The sequence below is a fragment of the Cannabis sativa genome, unplaced genomic scaffold (assembly GCF_029168945.1).
Source record: "Cannabis sativa cultivar Pink pepper isolate KNU-18-1 unplaced genomic scaffold, ASM2916894v1 Contig7, whole genome shotgun sequence".
Taxonomy (NCBI): domain Eukaryota; kingdom Viridiplantae; phylum Streptophyta; class Magnoliopsida; order Rosales; family Cannabaceae; genus Cannabis; species Cannabis sativa.
The window spans coordinates 8,892,788-8,916,724 of record NW_026870043.1 but is presented as its reverse complement, the minus strand read 5'-3'; the positions used below and the strand labels follow the sequence as shown (position 1 = coordinate 8,916,724).

At 29.5% G+C, this 23,937-nt stretch overlaps 2 protein-coding genes across 3 annotated transcripts; both read right to left on the bottom strand.

Moving 5' to 3' along the window:
- Positions 1 to 1,660: 1,660 nt before the first annotated feature.
- On the bottom strand, positions 1,661 to 2,558 carry LOC115723278 (uncharacterized). Of its 2 annotated transcripts, none has more exons than XM_061108138.1 (4): positions 2,530 to 2,558; positions 2,269 to 2,370; positions 2,002 to 2,173; positions 1,661 to 1,916 (listed from the first exon to the last, which is right to left on the bottom strand). In XM_061108138.1, the coding sequence occupies exons 1-4, from the start codon at positions 2,541 to 2,543 to the stop codon at positions 1,821 to 1,823; spliced, it is 384 nt and encodes a 127-aa protein (XP_060964121.1). In that variant the 5' UTR covers positions 2,544 to 2,558; the 3' UTR covers positions 1,661 to 1,820. The 2 variants fall into 2 exon arrangements, with proteins under 2 accessions (XP_060964121.1, XP_060964122.1); XM_061108139.1 differs by lacking the exon at positions 2,530 to 2,558 and adding an exon at positions 2,447 to 2,505.
- Positions 2,559 to 2,707: 149 nt separating this feature from the next.
- LOC133033410 (uncharacterized) lies at positions 2,708 to 3,706 on the bottom strand. The gene has a single exon (XM_061108123.1). It carries the CDS (start codon positions 3,704 to 3,706, stop codon positions 2,708 to 2,710), a length of 999 nt encoding a protein of 332 aa, XP_060964106.1.
- Between the last annotated feature and the right edge of the window lie 20,231 nt (positions 3,707 to 23,937).

Genomic DNA, 23,937 nt, shown 5'->3' with positions numbered 1-23,937 from the left:
CTAACTCCAGTATTTCTACCATACACTTCAAATTATGTCATGAATAAGAAGGAAATTGACTTTCATGAATTAGTCAATGACCTTCAAACTTATGAAAATTTGATTGGAGGACCCAAGAAGAAAGGGAGCAAACCTCATAATCCTGGGAATGGTAATGGGACGATGAAACCTGAAGCAAATATTGCCTCTGCTTCGAAGCCCAAATCGAAGAAGAAGTGGAAGAACACCAAGAAGCGAACAAAAGCCATGAAGAATAAGGCTGTTCCTTCTGGTGATGCTACACTTAAAGGAAAGTGTTTCTACTGCAATGAGAAAGGTCATTGGAAACCCCAATGTCCTAAACTTCTTGCAAAGAAACAAGGTATTTCCATTTATAAACTTTAAGAGTTTTAGTGAATTGTTATCCAATTGGATTTATGATTCTGGACTAACTTTATTTATTTGTTTTCTTCTTCTTATAGGCCAAGCTACTTGAACTCAATTGAGTTGGATCAGAAAGCTGGACTAAAGGGTGAAATCGTCCAGATGAAGATGAAGCTTTTCAATTTATTTTTGAATTAATTGTTTTAGTTTAAAGACAATTTTGATTTCAAATGTTAGTTAGGGATATTTATCCCTGTTTTTCTCATATTGTTGCAATAAATTTTTATTTTATTATTAATAAAGTTTCTTTATTTTCGAAATCACTATTGCAAATTATGAAATTGAGCTTCATTTAATTTTATCTTCATCAACTATTACCACATTATATTTGTATGTTTGTATGTGTAAGTGTTTTTATTATTGATGCAAATTCTATCATATTTACAACTCTTCATAGAGTTATATTAAATAAACACTAGAAAATATTTCTATGTTTATTAATAATTGTTCATTCTAATACAATTATTAAGAATTTGTTTAATAGAAAGATCTTTTGATCTGATAGGGGTGGAGAAAAGTTAAGAAAACTATGCAGTTCAACGATCTTTTATATCTAATGAACTCTAAATAGTATTCAACTCCACATAAACTCTATCACACTAAGAGAATCATGATCTTTACAACCTTTAGGGGTGGATCATAATCTCTATATACTTAGGGGTGGAGGTTATCCACAAGTACCCTATATGTATATTTTAGGGGTGGAGCATATTCCACAATTCCCTATGTAACACATATCTTCTTTAAACATGGAAGTAATATAATGAGTCCGCTATCACTACTACAAGGAAAGGCCTTTTATCCCGGTTTTTAAGGCTTTTTATCCCGGTTTTCGCTAATATGAAAACCGGGATGTATGCCAGTGGGATAAAAGGTATTTAAAAAACCGGGATAAAAGGGGTACTTTTTATCCCGGTTTTTTCTAAAAAACCGGGATAAAAAGTACCCCTTTTATCCCAGTTTTTAGAGAAAAGTGGGATAAAAGGGTACTTTTGATCCCACTCTTGATGAAAAAAGTGGGATAAAATGTACCCTTTTATCCCACTTTTTATGAAAAAACTGGGATAAAAAGGTGCATTTTATCCCACTTTTTTTTTATATATATAAAAAGTGACCTTTAATTTAAAATGTATAGGTTTTTTATTTTTTTTCTTTTAATTTTATTACATTTCATTTCATTTATTTTTTTTCAATAATAATAAATATAATTTTTCTCTTTATAATTATATAGAGTATGTATAAAAAAAACTTAATTTAAAATAAATGATTAATATCATTTTTAATAACAACAATAATAATTTGTAAGTTCAATTCTAAATAACACTTTACATATTATGCATAAATCTCTAAATTAAATACTACACATTGTCTAAAAAAATACAATAAAAGACTACTAGTTAATTTTTATATATCAAGGGAAGCAATTGACTTAACCACTGTTGTCGAAGCGGTAAGAGATGATCGTCCTCAGAATATTGGGATAGGCCGCCAAACTGTCAATTTTAAAAAAATAAAACTAATTAAGAAGATAATACTTTTATATGTTTGTATTTATAGTAAAAATGAGTATATACTTACTTTTGCTTTTATGGCTTCAATGGGATTTGAATGTTGAAGCATATCACGAATGTAAGTTAGTACATAGTAACCACATTCGTAATTGTATGGTTGCTTTGGACAAGCAAAGGTCCATATCTCCGGTCCATTTTTGCCAAATACAATAGCATTTGAACTAATATTTGCATATGCACTGTTAAAGACATTAAAAAAAATTATAATTTAAGCATTTAGAATTTATTAATTGATGATTATATTAGAATGAATAACTTAAAGTTCTAAACTTACGCCTTTATCATCTGAGCAATGTCTGACGGGATTTTAGATTTAAGCGGGTTTAAGAATACAACTCTTCCCGATGTCATTGCTATAATCAACATCCAATGCTTGCTGAAAAAAGTAACAATGTTATATTAATATAAAAATAAATATCATAGGGAAAGTGAAAGAGATGTGTGATTCTTACCCTATGTTCCATGGTATAAAATAATATTGTCATACATGAGTCATAGTGTTTAACCAAATTGATAATTGATTGATGGCTATCACCTTGTCCTGCTCATTGTTATAACTAAGAAGCTCGACATCATAAAACTTGTATAACTCTTTTTGTCTTTGATTTAAATTTTCCCAAATGCATCTGTTTAAAAAAGGAAAAAAAATCAAATAGAGTCCTAAAAAAAATGGGCAGAGTTTCCCTTATTTCCATAACATTCCCGAATTTTTTTTAAGTGCATAGCAATACAACAAATGGGTAGAGTTGGCTGCTAAGAGATCTATGTGGATTTACTCCATCGGCTGATAGACCAAGCCGTAGATGTCTTGGTTCAGCTGCGAAGTCTGGATTCAAATAATTTACTTTTTTCCAAGCCTGTGAATCAGCAGGATGTCGGAGTTTACCGTCTTTCACTCGCCTTTTCTCGTGCCATAATAAGTTTTCAGAAGTTTCTGCACTTCGATAGAACCGCTTCAGTCGCGGAATTAAAGGCAAGTACCACAAGACTTTCTCTGGAATAAGTTTTCGGATCTCCTTACTCTTGTTCGGCTTGTACCGTGGCAAACCACATTCCGGACAAGTGTCCATGTGGGCATGCTCTTTACGATATAAAATGCAATCATTTGGACATGCATGAATCTTCTCATACTTCAACCCTATCGAACTTAAAGTTTTCTTGACCTCATATGTCGACTCTGGAAAGCAATTTTCCATCGGCAGGATCTCTTTAAAAGCAGATAGAAATTGACTAAAACACTTATCACTTACTCCATTCTCCGCCTTTATGTTATAAAATTTCACCATAGTTGGTAGTCGGCGTTTTTCACAACCACTAAATAACGACTTATCTGCATCTCTAACCATGCTATCAAATTTTTGAGGATCATGAATAAACTCTTCTTGAGAATCATCAAGCAATTCTGTAAGATGATCATCACAATCATTACTTTCAAAATGATCATCGACCCCTCGCCTACCTAACGGATATGGGTCTCCCTTCATCGATTCCCCATGCCAATACCATTTAGTATAACTTTTATCGATTCCACGACAAAATACATGATTCTTTAACATGGTAATATTTCCTTTTGATATATTACCACAATCGATACAAGGACAGCGAATTTTTTCAGGATCGCTACAATTCTTTAGGGAAAACTCTAAAAAGTTATTAAATCCTTCTACGAATTGTGGGGTTTCTCTCTTCTCTTCCATCCATGACTTATCCATTTTAAAAATAAAAATAAAATTCCTAACAAACAAGATTGAAATAAAAAACTTACAAGTTGCTAGAAAAATCCTAAGCACACTTAGTAATTAAATATTAAAACACATGTTCGTTTAAGAATCCTAAAAAAAATTGGCCATAGTTTCCCCTATTTCTACAACATTTCTCAATTTAATAACTATCTAACAATGCACGCAAGTAAATCAGATAACAAGAAAAATTAATCAAAATAACATTTAACAATATAATAATTGTCACCCATCCGACCGCAGTACATTTATATCGCAGAATCTACTTCACTATGGATGAATATCTAACATATTCAAACTCCTCTAATAGCTTTAGAATTAGTAAAATAAGGAGTGTAAATATCAGCGAACAGAACCAACCTTGTCTTAGCTCCTAGAAAGCTTTTCAGAAACTTCACCTTTCTCTCATCATCTGTTGTAATTAAATTAAATTAAATTAATCTACTAATAAATATATATATATAATAAGCTAATTGTAATTTATTAATTTTATTTTATTAGTTTCTCCTGCATCACATTCAAAATGACTTTTTCAAGGACTATTAGTTACTAACTATTACATAAACCAATATTAGCTAAGTAAATAAATTGTTGTTAACAATGAGTGCCATAAGAAAAATAAATGTTAATTTTTGATAGTTAGACTTGATCACTAAAATTATTTCTAAGACCTATACTACTACTTTTTGGTATTTATCTTTTTTTTTTATTTATCTTTTTTTTTATTCAACTATATCATTTTATTACATACATCTCTCTTTATGTCTCTCACCTACAACAAAAACTAAAAGAATTTTAAAGTTGCAAAAAATTTCATTCCTATCCTTCAAATATAGTAAATACTTGCACTTATAGCACAAGTAAAGATGCTTGGATTGATTTCTTGCATCTTCTAATTAATCCAATTGATTAACCTAGGAAGCTGAAACTTATATAAACACATTAATTTTTACTATGATAAACACATTACAATATCATTACAGCAATAAGAGAAGATTAAGTGTTGTTGATGTTAGTTTCTATATCACTCATAAAATATGCAACAATAAAATTCAATTCTATAGATAAACATATTACATATAATTATAAGTGTATAACTATAGATCTAAAGAATACCTTTGTTGATTCAAAGAGAAGAATTCAAATGGCGGAAGCGTACCTTAATTCATAGATAGTGATGATCTTAATCCATCTTATAGAGATAATCTTTGTGGTGATTTTGGGTAATGATCTTCCAAGAAAACAAGACTTAGGTTTTCTAATTTTCTCTCTTGATGGGGGAAGATGAGAATAGAAATTTGCTCTTGTTTCTTGGGGACCACTACCAATTTATAACCTGATAGCTAGGTTATTAATTTTAAGTATTTCTAATTTAGCCCCTCAATAAATTAGAAATATCGCTTAGGGTATCTACACATTTAGCCCATGACACTTTAATACCCAATGACCCACAATTACTAAAATGATCACTTTATTTTGGGCCAAGCTTCAAATAGCAATACACTAATATACATATGAGCCCATATTAAGGATTTTAATCCAACAATCTCCCACTTGGGCTACATATGTTTTCTGATAGTGTGTAACCTTATAAGCGCTTAACTTTTGCTATCATAATTATAGGTATTTCAAAACAATCTCGTCCATTAATTATACTAACATAGGATCAAAGCGGCCTTCGCAACATTTATCGTAGCTAAACCCATCAATGGTCACGTATATCAATATAACCAAATGACATAGATCAATCATGGATGCGTAGCATGAAAATTACATGCAAATGTGATCTTAGCATGTCTATTTTCAACTGGTCCTCCTTAATGGAGATCAATTCTTTATTAATTCTTTCTAACCTTATACTTAAATCTCAATAGAAAGAATACATTCAGAGTACTCAAAACTTAAATCCATACTTTATCTGCAGAATCAAACCATAAATATGTATCAGCTTGATAGAACATCTCAAATACAAACTCCCACTAAACCAGCACAATCTTAAATAATACTATATCCATATATGAGCAATAAGCTCCTGAAAAGCCATAAGTGGTATATTCTTAATGATCCAGATCACACAAAATATGGTGTTTGTCCTTATTATGTTCTATAGACACCTTATTACTCTGAACTTTATTTTAATAACAATTAGCTCAAAGTCAATGTGCCTTTGACCTTATAGAGTTCATGTTGTTACTAAAATGCAACCTGATTGATTTATTGTCACAAAATATATCATTAATAGCTTTCAATACCATTCTTAATTTTGCAGCCATATGTGACAAAAAATCTCACAACTAAAAGCTTTATAAGATCAGAATCAGAAATCTTAATGATCTCCAAACATTTTCTTTTTTCTGATTTCCGATAAGTGAACATATAGTATTTTGTTCTCCTTAAATTCCTTATAGCTTATTTGGCTGCATACCGAAAGTTCCTTATATGGTTACTTAAATATCTATCCAACATTCTTAATATGTATAAGTACAAATACATACATGCTTGAGCATATATTAGATTCCAATGTAAATTAAAAATCTTCTATATTTCTTGAATTCTAAGGTTGCTTTTAGGGCAATAATTTAGACACCTTATTTTCTTTAGCTACAAGCTTATCACCTGGTATAGTATCTTTCATGCCAAAAATTTTGAATACTTTATTGATATATCTCTTTTGTTATAATTCAAGAATATTTCAAGAACATTCTCAACATATATTGAATTCCTAATACAAAATGAGTATATCATTAATGGCAAGCAATTGTTCACCAATATAATACCAGGATCATATTCTTACTCCCACTGAACCTGTGATATATACACAATCATCAAAAGCTTTTATCTCAAAAAACCAAATGAGAATACTTAATGAAAATTGTGTAATTATTCACGAGAAGCTTACTTGAGTATACACATGGATTTTCCTAATTTGCAAACCATATTCTTTGGATCTTTGGACACAAAGTTTTCTCGTTGCACACATAACTTTTGTCATCAATATCATTATTGATAAATGACACATTAGTAATCCATTTGATATAACTCAAGACCATAATGAGCAGTCAGTGTCATGCTTATCTTGAAATAGTCTTTCAATTAAACCAAAGAAAGTCTATTCAAAATAATAAATATATGCTTTATAAGTAATTCCTTACATGCAAGACATAATGTGCATCTCTCCACATTGCAATTTGCATCCCTCTTGATTATAAATATTTATTTATAACCAATTAGTTTTACACCTTATAGCAATAGGAAAAATACCAAAACTTTATTGTCTCACATCAATTTGTACTCTTTATTTATGATATCAGTCCAGTTTCGAGAGTTGGAACCTTCATGGCATGATAAAAGTTGATTGGATCATCGTCTATCATTCCATTATTTCTTTATGTCCTTTCTCTCATGGATTTCTTTAATGACACTGACCTTTGAGGTTGTTGAGTTTGATTATCTGAAACATTTACCATATCTTGATTGAGAAGTTGTTTGATATTGTCTTATCAAGGTTCTGGATTCACTTATTGATCAATGAAAGTCATGAAAAACTAAACATTGTCAAAAGTGATAGTTGGAATTGAGTTTAACGTCAATTCCTTCTCAAGAACAATATCTATAATAATCTTATTTCTCTCCCAAACTCAACATCCTCAAAATTATTAAAGTTTCTCGTCTCAAAATTGAACCATAATGTGGGATCACAAAAATTGTAGTTTTTTAATTACTAGAGTATACAGTAAAGTATAGTTCCTTACTATTTTGGAGTTCGTATTCCTTTTATGAGGCTTATAAGACCTCATCTTAATTGAACATCCACAAATATAATATATCTATATGTTAGACTATGAGTCTAACCACAACCTTAGTTTATAAATAGTTTTAACTTATACTTTACTTGATACACAGTTCAGAATTTATGTTGCATTCTTAAGTGTTTCTCCCCAAAAAACGAGTTTCATGACGACGAATGAATTATCACACTTCTAGTCATGTCCTTAGATAAATGTTAATTGCATCTCTCAAATACCCTTCATGTTAGATTTGCCTAACATTTTGTATTGGAAGATGAAATTACATTTCTTTAGTATTTGTGCAAAATAATCTTAGACGTTATTCACTTGATTCGTCATACCTCCCATGGTAGTGTTAACCATCATAGTTAGTTTCAACGATTTTAATTTTCTTACCTAGTTGATTTGTCAACTATGGTTTAAAAAATTTAAAAGAAACGTCTAAAGATTAATGCCTTATGAACAAAACAAGTTTCATTAGTCTGAAGACAAGATACTATTATTGATCATTCCATGAAACCATGAGGAAAGATCTACCAAAATATAGCATAAATTCTTAGATAATGAAACTTTTATTTTGTCGCTTGATTTCTTTATGTTTGTTTGTTACCCCTTTATAAAATCTAAAATTTATTAAATCAAGGGATCAAGAATTCTATTAAAAATAAGTCCTTCTATTCTCCTTTTGGGAGATATAATCTTAATAGTTATACCAAAGTATAATAGAATTCTCATGATTCAATTTATATTTTGTACCATAAGAGAAATTATAAGGTTTCTTTATATGAGGCAATTTCAATAAATACATAAATTAAAGAGCTAGTAGAACCAATATTGGAAAAGACTTTTAAATTCTAAATGAACAAGAATGTCCTAACTTATTCAAAATAGAATTCAAAACCAAAACTCATCTAGGTGATGATACTGTATAAGTCTTTTCCAAATCCAAAAAATAACTAGTCTTTAACCATAGTTTGAATATCCTTATAGCCTCATATGTAGATGTTTCACTTTTGCCCCTAAAGATGAATCTTTCATCATCACTTGGCTTTTAGTTTCATAGATAACCTTCCATAGTATACTTACTTAAGAAATTTCATAAAAAATTACTTATTAAGTATAGTTAGGTACAATAAATTAAATCATTTACAAAACAAACCATAGTGAGAAACTTATTTTCATTAGATATGTCTAATGACATACTTGGAACACTTTAACCTTATTTTAATTCCTTTTGTAAAAGTCATAGATAATTCCATATCTAAAATCTTTTGCACTTTCTTTAACAGTGTTCCATATGCAACATACTGAATTTTATCTTTGTCCTTATCCTTTCTTTAAACAAGGTAGCTAAAGAAGCATATTTGCATCTTTCCTTTACTTAAAAATTTATCTCATTGGCATGAGAATTAACTTTATGTTGGTAGATATAACTAAAACATGAGAAAAAAAATAGAACAAAATAACCAAGGGTTCACAAAAGAATCAACATAACAAAATAAGTTCAAATAATGGCAAATCCCATCTTAAGATACCAAACACACCATTAATATCAAGTCTTTGGACAGTAATATTAACTGTAAGCGGTACTCTTGTTGTAGCAATCAAATATTGACAATAAATCCTGTCAAACAATTTGTCAATCTTTGGACTGTACATATTGTTCACATGGAAACCTTATAATTGTCACATATTTATCACCACAAGTATGTGTGCCCTCAAAATAAGTATAACCTTCCTTTGGGCCGATCAATACTTACATGAGAAATACACACACAAACATCTAACATTCCTCATGAGCAATCTACACAAGAGAGGTTGCTTTGGCGACATCATGTTTCAGTCAACTCATTTAGAATGAGAGACAAACTTTAAAATTTTAGTATGCCAAATTTGAACAAAATTGATTCAAATGAGTTTTGACTTTATCTCAATATATAATAACACATCAATCCCAAATAAAAAATAATAAATACAATAAATATATACTAAATAACATTTTACCAAATCCTTAATTTCCATATATATATATTTAAATAATGAATACAATAAATACATACCAAATCCTTAATTCCCATATATATATTTACATAATGAATACAATAAATATATACCACATAATATCTTACCAAATCCTTAATTCCCATATATATATTTACATAATGAATACAATAAATATATACCAAATAATATCTTACCAAATCCTTAATTCCCATATATGTATATCCAAAAGCTTAATCCCCTTAATGAAAAAAAAAATACTACGAAATTGATATTAGGATAAAAGATATAACATGTATTTTGAATTTATTGGTAACTGTAGTAATAATTTGGAATGAGTATTGTTGCAATCTCGAGGGTCTGCTACTGTAATTCATAACTTATCTTAAACCATCGATTCAATGGCAATCAAACATCAAGTTATATTTATACGGTAGTCATAAAAAATCAATACACCAATACATCAGAGGAGAACGATATATTATGAAACCAAAACAAATAAATAAAATTTAAACCCAAAAAATAGCATTACTTAATCATCATGATATAAACATATATAAATTTATATCTCAAGCCAAAAAGTGGAAAGACCATAACCCTAATTTTTAAATTTCCCAAATTTCTTTAACATAAACCTTAAATTCTCAAAGAATCAATCAAAAGTGGCTCTTGATACCACTTGTTAGTTTCTATATCACTCATAAAATATGCAACAATAAAATTCAATTCTATAGATAAACATATTACATATAATTATAAGTGTATAACTATAGATCTAAAGAATACCTTTGTTGATTCAAAGAGAAGAATTCAAATTGCGGAAGCGTACCTTAATTCATAGATAGTGATGATCTTAATCCATCTTATAGAGATAATCTTTGTGGTGATTTTGGGTAATGATCTTCCAAGAAAACAAGACTTAGGTTTTCTAATTTTCTCTCTTGATGGGGGAAGATGAGAATAGAAATTTGCTCTTGTTTCTTGGGGACCACTACCAATTTATAACCTGATAGCTAGGTTATTAATTTTAAGTATTTCTAATTTAGCCCCTCAATAAATTAGAAATATCGCTTAGGGTATCTACACATTTAGCCCATGACACTTTAATACCCAATGACCCACAATTACTAAAATGATCACTTTATTTTGGGCCAAGCTTCAAATAGCAATACACTAATATACATATGAGCCCATATTAAGGATTTTAATCCAACAGTTGAATGTTAGGATCCCAAATTGACTGTATTCTCATCTCTCTAAAGCTAGTCTTTTGGGGTGAGTTCTACCTAAGTGGTGTGGTTCTAACATTGTAAGCCTTTCTACTATTCTAGCAAAACAAGGCTCAATAGAAGTACATACATATATCATAAACTTCAAATTCTACTCACCCTTCAGAATAATCAGCCTGGAGAAGATCAAGGTAAGTGTCCCACTTGTTCCCAATTACCTACACCAACAATTTAAACACAAACCAAAATTAACTAATTAAAATATAATAGATAAAAAGAACAAAAACTGAACTTTCATCTTCTCATTAAGCAATCAAACATACATTAACTAAGCATTTCGACTAAAAACTAAAGGAAAATAGGAATGGCCATCTTAAACATTGAAACTTTAACGGAAAAGGAAAAAAAAAAAAACTTAAAGCCTATCAAATCCCTAAAAAATAATGAAGTGAAATTAGTTTAATAGACTAATTGCAAGCTGTTGGATACATTGGAAGCTAAAATGATAGCAATGAACCCAAACTGAAACAATCTATTTAGGGTTCGCAATCTATTCTTTAGAGAATAAAAAATTAAATTATGCTTTGAAACCCCAAGACAATCCCAAATAATAGACTACTGCCAACGAGCCCTCTTCTTTAATAATCCCCAAGAATTTCTTAAATAGTAAAACAAATAAATGATGCATCAATCAATTTTATTAAAAAGTGCGTTGTAAAAATATCCTCTAATATATATGAGTAGATAAAATTTATTCAGTATTATAATTGGGAGCATGTAATTTTGGATCCCAACCACAGAATCTAAAGGAATCGTTGTGTGTGAATTGTGATCTGAACCCAACCCACCTTATATTGTTATTATGATTATTATAAGCTAGCTGAATATAGACAGGTTAGAATTAGATATTATTAGATGTGTACATTTATATATTAGTACATATAGAAAATGACCGAGCTAAGCTTGGAATTTGGAAAAAAAAAAGTTGATGCTATCTACCAATATTTTTTTTTCTCGAAAAAAGAGTTCATGTAGTGCAGCTTCGTTTCCTATCTGTTCAGTCAATTTGATAATTCTGAGCACCATGTTTTAGCTGTAAGAGTTTTATACTTCAGTTTTCTTTAATTAGGTCATATGTAATTATCTCAATTTTAAAAGATTTTCATCACACAGATAATACCTGCTAGCCCTTCAAGAAGAGTTGTGGTGTGTTTTGAATCTTTAACTTAAGTGAAAAATAATGCCAATAAAAACAATCTTTATCACTACACCACACAACAAGTAATTAATGCAACAGTGAGATTGAAAATTAGCCCCACTACTGGCATGCCCAAACCCAAATTAAACAACAGATAGAATATTTAAAGCCAAAAAAATATAAATGAAAAAGGTATGGTGGATTGGATTGGAGTGAAGAAAGTGTAGAAAGAAATAGTATGAGCTATAAGTAATGAAAAATGTTATCTTTATCACATAGAAATAATGTGTCCCCTTTCAAGCTTATTATTATTCCAATCTATTTTGGCTCTATGCTAAGCCCCCTCACCTTACATTACTCTCATTTTGATATAAATATACAAACACACACCATATGACACCAACTTGGCATTTTAGTTTCCACTTAACATTTTTCTTTTTGAACTACTTCTGCACTTTTTCCAAGGGGTAGCTTATACAATCCCAAATTTATGCTTTAGGATATTTTTACTAATGCTCTGAAAATTATAATTTGGCCACTGAAAATTAGAAACTGAATAACAATTTCTTAGCTCATTTTTTAACTACTCAGGCTCAATATCAACTGTTTGTGGTGGGAGCTGGGCATTATAGCTCCATTAATCTTTTAACCAGATCACAAATACCATTGCAGTTAATAAAACTGAATTAATATAGAAAGAAATAAAAAGAAAGAGCAAACCTGGGAATAAAGACCAAACTGTTATCAGCTTCTACGGCGCCGCCAATGTCGATTGGAGTGGATGGAATTCTGGAGTTTGGGCTGGGGTTAATTTTTGGGTTTGGGCGAGGATTTAGACGAGAGGGTTTGGGCGAGAGGGTTTGCGTGAGGGTTTGGGCGAGGGTTTTTGGGTTTGGGCGAGAGGATTTCTGGGTTGTACGTCTGATATGTCAATCGAGCAGCTGGTTGAAGTTTTGGGATTTTAGGGATGACTTTTTATCCCGGTTATTTAGTTAAAACTGGGATAAAAGGGTTTCACACTAAACCCTTTTATCCCGGTTTTTAACTAATAACCGGGATAAAAGGTTTCCCTAAAAAATTTATCCCCTGTTTGGCAAACTCATAAAAATCGAATCTTGAAATTATTTTTTTGCCTTTAATATTTTTTTTTTCACTTTCTACCAAACAGAGCCCTTGTCTAAAAAAATATTTGCTGCATATTTGAGGTGCCAAATCTAAAAGTGGGATAAAAAGTCTTTATATATCTTTTATCCCATTTTTTATTTTTGTTAACTAAAAAAATGGGATAAAAGGTCCCCTTTCTTGTAGTGTATTGTCAATATAAATTCTTGATCTTGATTGTAAGTTCCATTTCGTTTCTTACTGTTGTAAGTAAAAGTTTGATACCTTTGAAAGTTCTTTGATAAAGTTTCACACTACCTTAATTGAGTGGGAGAATTTTAAAGTTCTATACCCATCTTAATTAGGTTGATACTTGTGATAGGTACTTAAGAACACTACTGAAAAGCAAATCTAACCATTCACATGGATAGGAATAGCTTATCAGAATTATGAGAATAAGATAAAGAACTCTAGTTCAGTCCTTTCGAATGACTTGAACCCAGAATTCTTAATCCTCATAAAATTTTATGGTATCTTAATTTTGATTACTTTATCTCTGGCATGTATTTTTCACTTCAAATACTAGTATGCTATGTTGATGACTTAGTCTTAACTTAAAGTTTCAGACTAATTCAAAAGTCACAACTAGGTAACTCTCTAAACAATCAGAGGTTAAAAGTATTATTTAACCAGACATCTGCTATTGAGTGGTAGCTATCTGAGATGTAATCAAATAGGGAACATTAGAAGATATTCAAGAAAGGTTTATAAAAGTGATCTATATGTTAGATATTAAGGAACTGTGTATCAGTTGTCTTTGTATCTCACCATCTAATTTCAAAATTCTTGAGATGGTGCTTACTTTGGGGGTGGAGGAATTATTGAATAATAATTCAAGTTCTACCAGAGAAGAAATGTAACTTGGTCTATTCGAAAATACTAGAAAGTTATATCACTGACGAAAAGTCTACACTGTATTATCTCAATTACATATTTTAAAATATGAGAGATATGTCTTCTGTTAATTCAGATGTACTTTTTAAACAGTAAAGATTTCAGTATCCCTTGATGAGTAAAGCATATAGTAAAGGATGTTTCATAAGAGTTTTTATGAACTAGTTTTAAGGAGTTTGGGTGGATTCAAATATACTACACTTGATCTGAAGATCAAGACATCATATTGACCTATTTGCATAGTTTGTTTAATATTAGTGCACGTGGGAGTTTGTTGGGTTTTATGCCCTAAATAAAACTCTTTACAATCTGATTAGTTATCAATATAAGAAATTTGAAGTGATTGATGTTTTCATGAATTCTACATGCTAATGGTTTAAATATGTTTATTACATTTACACACAGAATCAGTTAAATCCAGATCATATGTTTATTCACAATTATAGTATCGTCAACACAGTGGAATGTGATTGTGATCATATGAATCAAAAGACTTGGTCCCTGTTTCATCAGTGGTTGGATTTACACTAATGTGATATCAGCGATGATGTGTACTTACACTTGGAGTAAGTGTTATGTTCTTTCCAGGACATTTGTAAAGTATACTAGTTTCGAATGTATGGAAAATACATTGGACTGGACCGATATTGCAACTAAGTTAAGATATTACAAACTTACCGTTATACATATCTTTCCAAGTCAATATCAGTAATTGATCTTAAGATTAAAAGAATCTAAATCCTGATATGCTTAGGCTCAACTCAGCAGTGCTATTCATCTTCTTTGATTTATTAGTTAAGCCTACTTTTGGGTCAGGGTGATACGTATATTTTGGCAACATGATAGTATGATTGAGTGGGAGTGCTGAACATAAATATGGAATCTATAGCTTCTACTGGTGCATAGAAGTCAAGTGATGATTCCCTTCGAGCTTAGCAAATAGAAGTAAATGGATGAGCTCTTGTTTCACTGACTAATTATTAGATCACTAAACACCATTTACAGGTAGCTAAGTATTTTAGGGGGCAAAATACATTGAGGGGTTAGAACGGTAAAGAAATCCCATCTCGATGTAGATCATCTATATAGAGGATCTTTAAATCACAATAAGATTATAACAATGGTTAAATGAGATAGCATATTGATATCGTGGAACATACAATATGCTCTATATAAGTCTGAGAGTGCAATTCTAAGTTCTAAGAGTGGATTCAACGAAGAATTAATAAGTAGGAATTTACTTGGTATATTTGGTTCACTTATTGGAAGCTCAGCATATAGATCCATGGTCCCCATTCTAGTTGAGAAAATTCTTCTTTTAAGAATCATTAATTGATTCGTGATTGATCAATTATAATTCTAAAGTTAGACTATGTCTAATTTTATGAATTTTCACTAAGCAGGGGTGAAATTGTAAAGAAAAGAGTTTCTAGGTTTATTTATTTATTAATGGACTTTATATGTCTAATTAATAATTAAATTAAATGACAACATTATTTAATAATCTATTTTAGTTATTAAATAATTAGTTTTGGCATTTAAAAGGTTAGAATTGGAAAACTGGCGTTTTTGAGAAAATAGAGACAAAATGTGATAAAACTGCAAAATCAAGTGGGGCCCACTATAACACCATGGCCGGCCACTAATTGAGTTTTTTCAAAATAATATTTTCATTATTTTAATGCCAAATAATTCCTAACCTAAACCTAGTAGTTGCCTAAAAATAGAAAGTGATGGCTCAGTCAAATCACAAGTTTTCATATTAGCTTTCTAATAGAAATTTCTCTCTTCAGAAAAACTGAGCCTTCCCCACTTTCTATACCTGGCCGAAATCCCTATTCTCTTTTCCCTTCATCAATTTCGAACCCTAGTGAGAGAGTAAGTGCCCACACACAGCAAGCAGTAACTCAATCATAGATTGGAAGACTATGAAGGATCAAACTTGAAGAAGAAGGATATTCGGGCTCAGACCTTGATTATACTCTGCTACAGAAAGGATACAAGGGTTAGAGATCTGAGTGGAAGGAGACATTCATTCCGCTACATCAATGTAAGGTTTTCTTAACTTTATATGTGTTTAATATATCGTTTTAGAAAGTTCATATTTAGGGTGTTTAAACAACATACTTGTGAGTAGATCTAAGATCCTGGTAAAATAAATTTCCAACATAGGGTACCTGTGGATAACCTCCACCCCTAAGTATATAGAGATTATTATCCACCCATAAAGGTTGTAAAGATCATGATTCTCTAAGTGTGATAGAGTTTATGTGGAGTTGAATACTATCCAGAGTTCATTATATATAAAAGATCGTTGAACTGCATAGTTTTCTTAACTTTTCTCCACCCCTATCAGATCAAAAGATCCTTTTATTAAACAAATTCTTAATAATTGTATTAGAATTAACAATTATTAATAAACATAGAAATAGTTTCTAGTGTTTATTTAATATAACTCGATGAAGAGTTGTAAATATTATAGAATTTACTTCAATAATAAAAACACTTACACATACAAACACACAAATATAATGTGGTAATAATTGATGAAGATAAAATAAGTGAAGCTCAATCTCATAATTTGCAATATTGAATTTCGAAAATCAAAGAAACTTTATTAATAATAAAAAAATCTATTGCAACAATATGAGAAAAAACAGGGATAAATATCCCTTACTAAAATTTGAAATCTAAATTGTCTTTAAACTAAAACAATTAATTCAAAAAATAAATTGAAGAGCTTCATCTTCATCTGGACCATTTCACCCTTGGTCCAGCTTTCTGATCCAACTCATCTGAGTTCAAGTAGCTTAGCCTATAAGAAGAAGAAAACAAATAAACAAAGTTAGTCCAGAATCATAAATCCAATTGGATAACAATTCACTAAAACTCTTAAATTTTATAAATAGAAATACCTTGTTTCTTTGCAAGAAGTTTAGGACACTGGGATTTCCAATGACCTTTTTCATTGTAGTAGAAACACTTTCCTTTAAGTGTAGCATCACCAGAAGAAACAACCTTTTTATTCTTCATTGCTTTTGTTCGCTTCTTGGTGTTCTTCCACTTCTTCTTCGATTTGGGCTTCGAAGCAGAGGCAACATTTGCTTCAGGTTTCATCATCCCATTACCATTTCCAGGATTATGAGGTTTACTCCCTTTCTTCTTGGGTCCGCCAATCAAATTTTCATAAGTTTGAAGGTCATTGACTAATTCATGAAAGTCAATTTCCTTCTTATTCATGACATAATTTGAAGTGTATGGTAGAAATGCTGGAGTCAGGCTATTCAAGATAAGACTTACTTGAGTAGCACTGTCCATTTCAGCACCATGATCCTAGGCTTCTTGGAAATAACTTGACATTAGGAGAACATGGTCACGCACGTTTTGATGAGGTTCTATCTGTGCATTAATGTACTTCTTAGTCGCGTCAAAGCGTGACTGAAGTGATGCCTTTCCGAATAGCTCATTTAACTTCGTCATAACTTCAACAGCCTTCTCGGTTTCAGAAAACCGAGTTTTGAGGGTGTCAACCATGCTAGAAAGCATAAAGTATAGAGCTTTGTCATTTGCTTTCTGCCAACGCTCATACTTTCATTTCACAGCTTTGGAAGCATTGTCCCCAGGCACTTCAGGTGACGGCTCAGTTAAAACAAACAAGGCACTTTCTCCTATGAGAGGAATATTAATGTTCTCATTCCACTTATTAAAGTTAGATCCATTCAGCTTGTTTTCAGTCAACAGTTATAACATGGGATTCATTTTGATAATACAGGATACTACAAAATAATAAAAATCAACAAATAGACAATAATAATGGTTTAACACAAAATCAATTCATAAATTATAAGCACATAGAAAGTAGGAATGACATGAGAAAATACTTAAAAAATTCAATCCTAAATAATTTCAAAGGTTTTCAACAAACTGATATCAGTGTCCCGTTTAGGCGAGAGTCAAAGCTACCATCCATTGAATAGAGTTGTCAGCTCATCTAAAATGTTAAACATTCTAGCAACCTTTTATTCGATCAAGATTGGAATCCAACGTTATCCCGTTTAGGCGAGAGTCAAGGCTATTCTATCTTATGAGCTACTACCATTAATTCGCAATTTGCAAGTCAAATATGGTCGCCACCATTAGGGTGATCTATACCATATAAAACACTTACAAACTACTTATCTTTCGAGATTAAACGGTGCGAAATTGTTAATGAACGTTCCTCCATTAGGGAGGATTACTCACTAAAACAAACGCGATGTAAAACCCACAATGGAGATTGAATATCTTAGTAATAATAAAGCTCATTCTTTAAAATGTATTTTCTTTATTATTCTAATAAATAAATTCTCATTAAATTCGAAATTTAGAATTGAAATTCAAAAAAAAAAGAATTTAATATAATATTTATAAAATTATACTTAGATAGTGATTGAAATAAAATTAATTATTTCCATCTTAGTAATAATCTTAAATATAAATATTAAGGAAATTAATTTAAGTTGAATTAAATTAAATAATTAGCAACTTAAAAATTTCCTTGAGAATATATCTATTGAGTTCGAAAATTTAAAGTATATAAAAAAAATATACAATTTTCGAAAAAATAATAAAAATAGAAAAGAAATACTTCAAGCAAAAATATCACCTATCTAGATTTTCTTTTGACTAATCAATTCAATTTCTAATAATATGTATATTTTAAATTAATCAATACATGAAAAAAATCATTGATTAAGTTGGCCCAAAAAGTAATTAAAATAAATAATTAATTTACAACTCAATCTAATTTTCAAGATAAATTCGAAAAATATTGCATAAATAGAATGCAATTTTCGAAATTGATTAAGAAAAAAAAGGAAAAATATATATATTGAAAATTATTTAAATTTAAGTTGAAAAATTAAATTTCAACCTAAAAATAATTTTCTATTTAATTAAGTGTCATGAAAAATAAATAAATATTTAAGTATCATGATGAAAATCAACTTAGATATTTAAATTTTTCAAGTTAATCAAATGTATTAAATTCAAGAAATAAATAATTAAGTGTAGAGAAGGCTTAATTATTAATTTCTATTCAATACTAGGAAAAATATGTTTAATAAAATTGTACCAAAATTAATTATTTAAATAATTAATTTCACAAAGTATAATATTTTCTTATTTAAATATTAGAAATAATAAGTAGTCTAGAAATTACTATCTAGAAAAAATCTTATTTGACTCAGTATCTTTTCAAGAAAAAAATTGAAAAATATCTAATTTAAGTTATATAGAAAAATTCTAAAACTTAAATAATTTCAAATTTAGATTTAATTAAATATCAAAAATTAAGTGTAATCACTTAATTTGAAGATATCTTTTTAAGTTAATATTCGAAAAGATATTAACCTAAAAAGTATCTAAAATATTCCATTTTGAGTTAATATTCGAAAAGATATTAACTTAAAAAAAATTTAAGAATCTTTAATAACTAATGCCTAGGATTCCTCAACTTGATTTAAAATTTAAATAAAATATTCAAATTTAAGTTAGATAAGAAAAATCAGTTGATACAACTAATTTATAACTTAAATAGGAATATTTAATTAAATAAGCTCCAGAAAGAATCTAGTTAGTTAAAATTCTATATTTAATTAAATACAAGAAAAATACAAATAGTTTGTCTAGAATTAATATCTAAAACTAAAAGTGTTTTTCTTAAAATTAACTTTAAAATATTAAAATGAAAATACATTTTCACATATTTTAAAAGTTAATTATGTTGCTAATTCAATTTTATTAAGTCAAACTAATATAATTAACCTAGTACAGTTATTTAAATCAGGCAAATGGGCCTTCACAATTGGGGTAGTTCATGTGAGGGGGTGCTGGGTTCAGTATGTCGTACCCACTTCTATGGCTCCCAACTCTCACACAAGGCCCAAAAGAGAGGAATTTAACCTTAAAATGAATAACTGTTATTAATTGAATAGGTCCAAGAACTAAATGGACCTAAATAAAATCTATCATGGTGTGACATTTTATTTAGCAACAACCTATATGCATCTATATAATAAAATAAACAGATAGGCTCACACAGGTACACATTTGGATGGATCCTATCATGTTGCTAGGTCATACACAAATGAAAGAAGATTGTAAAATTTACCTGTTACAAATTATTAACTTGACCAAGGGAGCCATCAGATCATTAGATCTGGCAAAAAGTAACCATGGCTATTGGCAATCAAGTAATAATAGGTTTTGAAAACTTACACACAAGCTAAAACAACATACTCCAGCAACAAGGTTAGCTGGATAGTTGGAAGTAGGATTTATTTAATTTTAAATAAATAATTTCAAAAAAATAAATAATTAAATAAATAAATAAGAAAAATAAAATTTAATTTTTCGAAAAAAAATAAATATTTATTTTTTTCGAAAATAAAAAAATATTATTAATTTAAATTTCGAAATTATTTAAAAAAAAAATATTTAAAATTAAACCTACAATTTTGAAAAATTAGGTTTCAACTACCCTAAATATCATTTCAAAATTTGCTAACTACTTTTAAAAATTAAATGTTATTTTATAAATAAAAATTAAATAAAAATTAGAAAAGATAAATTAAATATCTTTTTTCAGATTTTAAATTTAATTTAAATAAATAAAATAACAAAATTTAAAAGTTAGCAAAATATCTTACATCTATTTAAAATTACATGATTATTGTTATCTTATTTTAAATTTAAATAAGGTCAAAATATTTTTAAAAAAATTTAATATCTCACCTTAAATTTAAAAATAAGATAAGATATAATCAAATTTAAAAAATAAGATAAATAATTAAGCAAAAAGATAGATATTTACTAATTTCAAATTCAAATTACACTAATATCTTGATTTAAATTTAAAAAATATTAAATTAATTCATTATGATAATTAGAGTTGAATTAGGAATAGTAAATCTATAAATACAAAACTATACAAAAAATCGGAAGTTAATTCCATGAAAAAGCATGAAAAAACGAAGAAAAACGAAAAAATTGTGAGCTGTACGGACAGTTTTCGCGCGCGCATGAAAATTTCAGCACAACTCGGTTTTTTTCGAATCTTCAAAAAATCATAACTAATTCAAATTAAATCGAAATTGAGTTCTGTAATAAATTAACTTGCTTAATTTTTTCCATACTATCCAATAAAAATAATTCCAGAAATAGATATTTAATTATTTTACACGAAAATTCACAAACGTCAATCAATCATCAAATAACACTCAATACAACATGATACCATCCAAAAACAAACAAACAATCGTTTTAAAGTCCAAATTTCTTGTAAGTAAATCAATTACCATGGCTCTGATACCAGTTGTTGGAATTTATTTTACCAGGATGTTAGATCTACTCACAAGTATGTTGTTTAAACACCCTAAATATGAACTTTCTGAAATGATAAATTAAACACATATAAAGTTAAGAAACCTTACATTGATGCACCGGAATTAATGTCCCCTTCCACTCAGATCTCTAACCCTTGTATCCTTTCTGTAGCAGAGTATAATCAAGATCTGACCCCGAATGTCCTTCTTCTTCAAGTTTGATCCTTCACAATCTTCCAATCTATGATTGAGTTATTGCTTGCTGTGTGTGGGCACTTACTCTCTCACTAGGGTTCGAAATTGATGAAGGAGAAAAGAGAAGAGGGATTTCGGCAAGGTATAGAAAGTGGGGAAGGCTCAGTTTTTCCAAAGAGAGAAATTTCTGTCAGAAAGGCTTGGGAAAACTTATGATTTGACTGAGCCATCACTTTCTATTTATAGGAAACTACTAGGTTTAGGTTAGGAATTATTTGGCATTAAAATAATGAAAATATTAATTTGAAAAACCTCAATTAGTGGCCGGCCATGGTGTAGTATTGGGCCCCTTTTGATTTTGCAGTTTTATCAAATTTTATCTCTATTTTTTCAAAAACGCCAATTTTCCTATTCTAACCTTTTAAATGCCAAAACTAATTATTTAATAACTAAAATAGATTATTAAATAATATTGTCATTTAATTTAATTATTAATTAGACATATAAAGTCCATTAATAAATAAATAAACCTAGAAACTCTTTTCTTTAGAATTTCACCCCTGCTTAGTGAAAATTCATAAAATTAGACATAGTCTAACTTTAGAATTATAATTGATCAATCACGAATCAATTAATGAGTCTTACAAGCAGAATGTTCTCAACTAGAATGGGGACCATGGATCTATATGCTAAGCTTCCAATAAGTGAACCAAATTTACCAAGTAAATTCCTACTTATTAATTCTTCGTTGAATCCACTCTTAGAACTTAGAATTGCACTCTCAGACTTATATAGAGCATATTGTATGTTCCACGATATCAATATACTATCTCATTTAACCATTGTTATAATCTTATTATGATTTAAAGATCCTCTATATAGATGATCTACATCGAGATGGGATTTCTTTACCGTTCTCACCCCTCAATGTATTTTGCCCCTTAAAACACTTAGCTACCTGTAAATGGTGTTTAGTGATCTAATAATTAGTCAGTTAAACAAGAGCTCATCCATTTACTTCTATTTGCTAAGCTCGAAGGGAATCATCACTTGACTTCTATACACCAGTAGAAGCTATAGATTTCATATTTATGTTCAGCACTCCCACTCAATCATACTATCATGTTCCCAAAATATACGTATCACCCTAACCCAAAAGTAGGCTTAACTAATAAATCAAAGAACATGAATAGCACTCCTGAGTTGAGCCTAAGCATATCAGGATTTAGATTCTTTTAATCTTAAGATCAACTACTGATATTGACTTGGAAAGATATGTATAACGGTAAGTTTGTAATATCTTAACATAGTTGCAATATCGGTCCAGTCCAATGTATACTCCATACATTCGAAACTAGTATACTTTACTAATGTCCTGGAAAGAACATAACACTTACTCCAAGTGTAAGTATACATCATCGCTGATTATCACATTAGTGTAAATCCAATAACACTGATGAAACAGGGACCAAGTCTTTTGATACATATGATCACAATCACATTCCACTGTGTTGACGATACTGTAATTGTGAATAAACATATGATCTGGATTTAACTGATTTTGTGTTTATGAATGTAATAGACATATTAAATAATTAAACCATTAGCATGTAAAATTCATGCAAACATCAAATACTTCAAATTTCTTATATTGATAACTAATCAGATTGTAAAGAGTTTTATTTAGGGCATAAAACCCAACAAACTCCCACTTGCACTAATATAAAACAAACTGTGCAAATAGGTCAATCTGATGTCTTGATCTTTAGATCAAACGTAGTATATTTGAATCCACCCAAACATCTGGGAACTAGTTCATAGAAACTCTTATGAAACATCCTTTACTATATGCTTTACTTATCAAGGGATACTGAAATCTTTACTGTTTTGAAGGTACATCTGAATTAACAGAAGACATATCTCTCATATTTTAAAATATGTAATTGAGATAATACAGTGTAGACTTTTCTTCAGTGATATAACTTTCTTGGATTTCGAATACGCAAAGTTATAATTCTTCTCTGATAGAGCTTGAATTATTATTCAATAATTCCTCCACCCCCAAAGTAAGCACCATCTCATAGAAATCGAAATTAGATGGTGAGATACAAGGATAGCTGATACACAGTTCCTTAATATCTAACATATAGATCACTTTCATAAATCTTTCTTGAATATCTTCTAATGTTCCCTATTTGATTACATCTCAGATAGCTCCCACTCAATAGCAGATGTCTGGTTAAATAATACTTTTAACCTCTGATTGTTTAGAGAGTTACCTAGTTGTGACTTTTGTATTAGTCTGAAACTTTAAGTTAAGACTAAGTCATCAACATAGCATACTAGTATTTTGAAGTGAAAAATACATGCCAGA

Coding starts and splice junctions, on each gene's coding strand:
- LOC133033410 (XM_061108123.1), bottom strand. CDS start 3,706: ATGGATAAGTCATGGATGGAAGAGAAGAGAGAAACCCCACAATTCGTA.
- LOC115723278 (XM_061108138.1), bottom strand. Junction 2,174..2,268: donor ATTGCTCAGATGATAAAGGC/GTAAGTTTAGAA, acceptor TGTCTTTAACAG/TGCATATGCAAATATTAGTT. Junction 1,917..2,001: donor TTGAAGCCATAAAAGCAAAA/GTAAGTATATAC, acceptor TAAAATTGACAG/TTTGGCGGCCTATCCCAATA.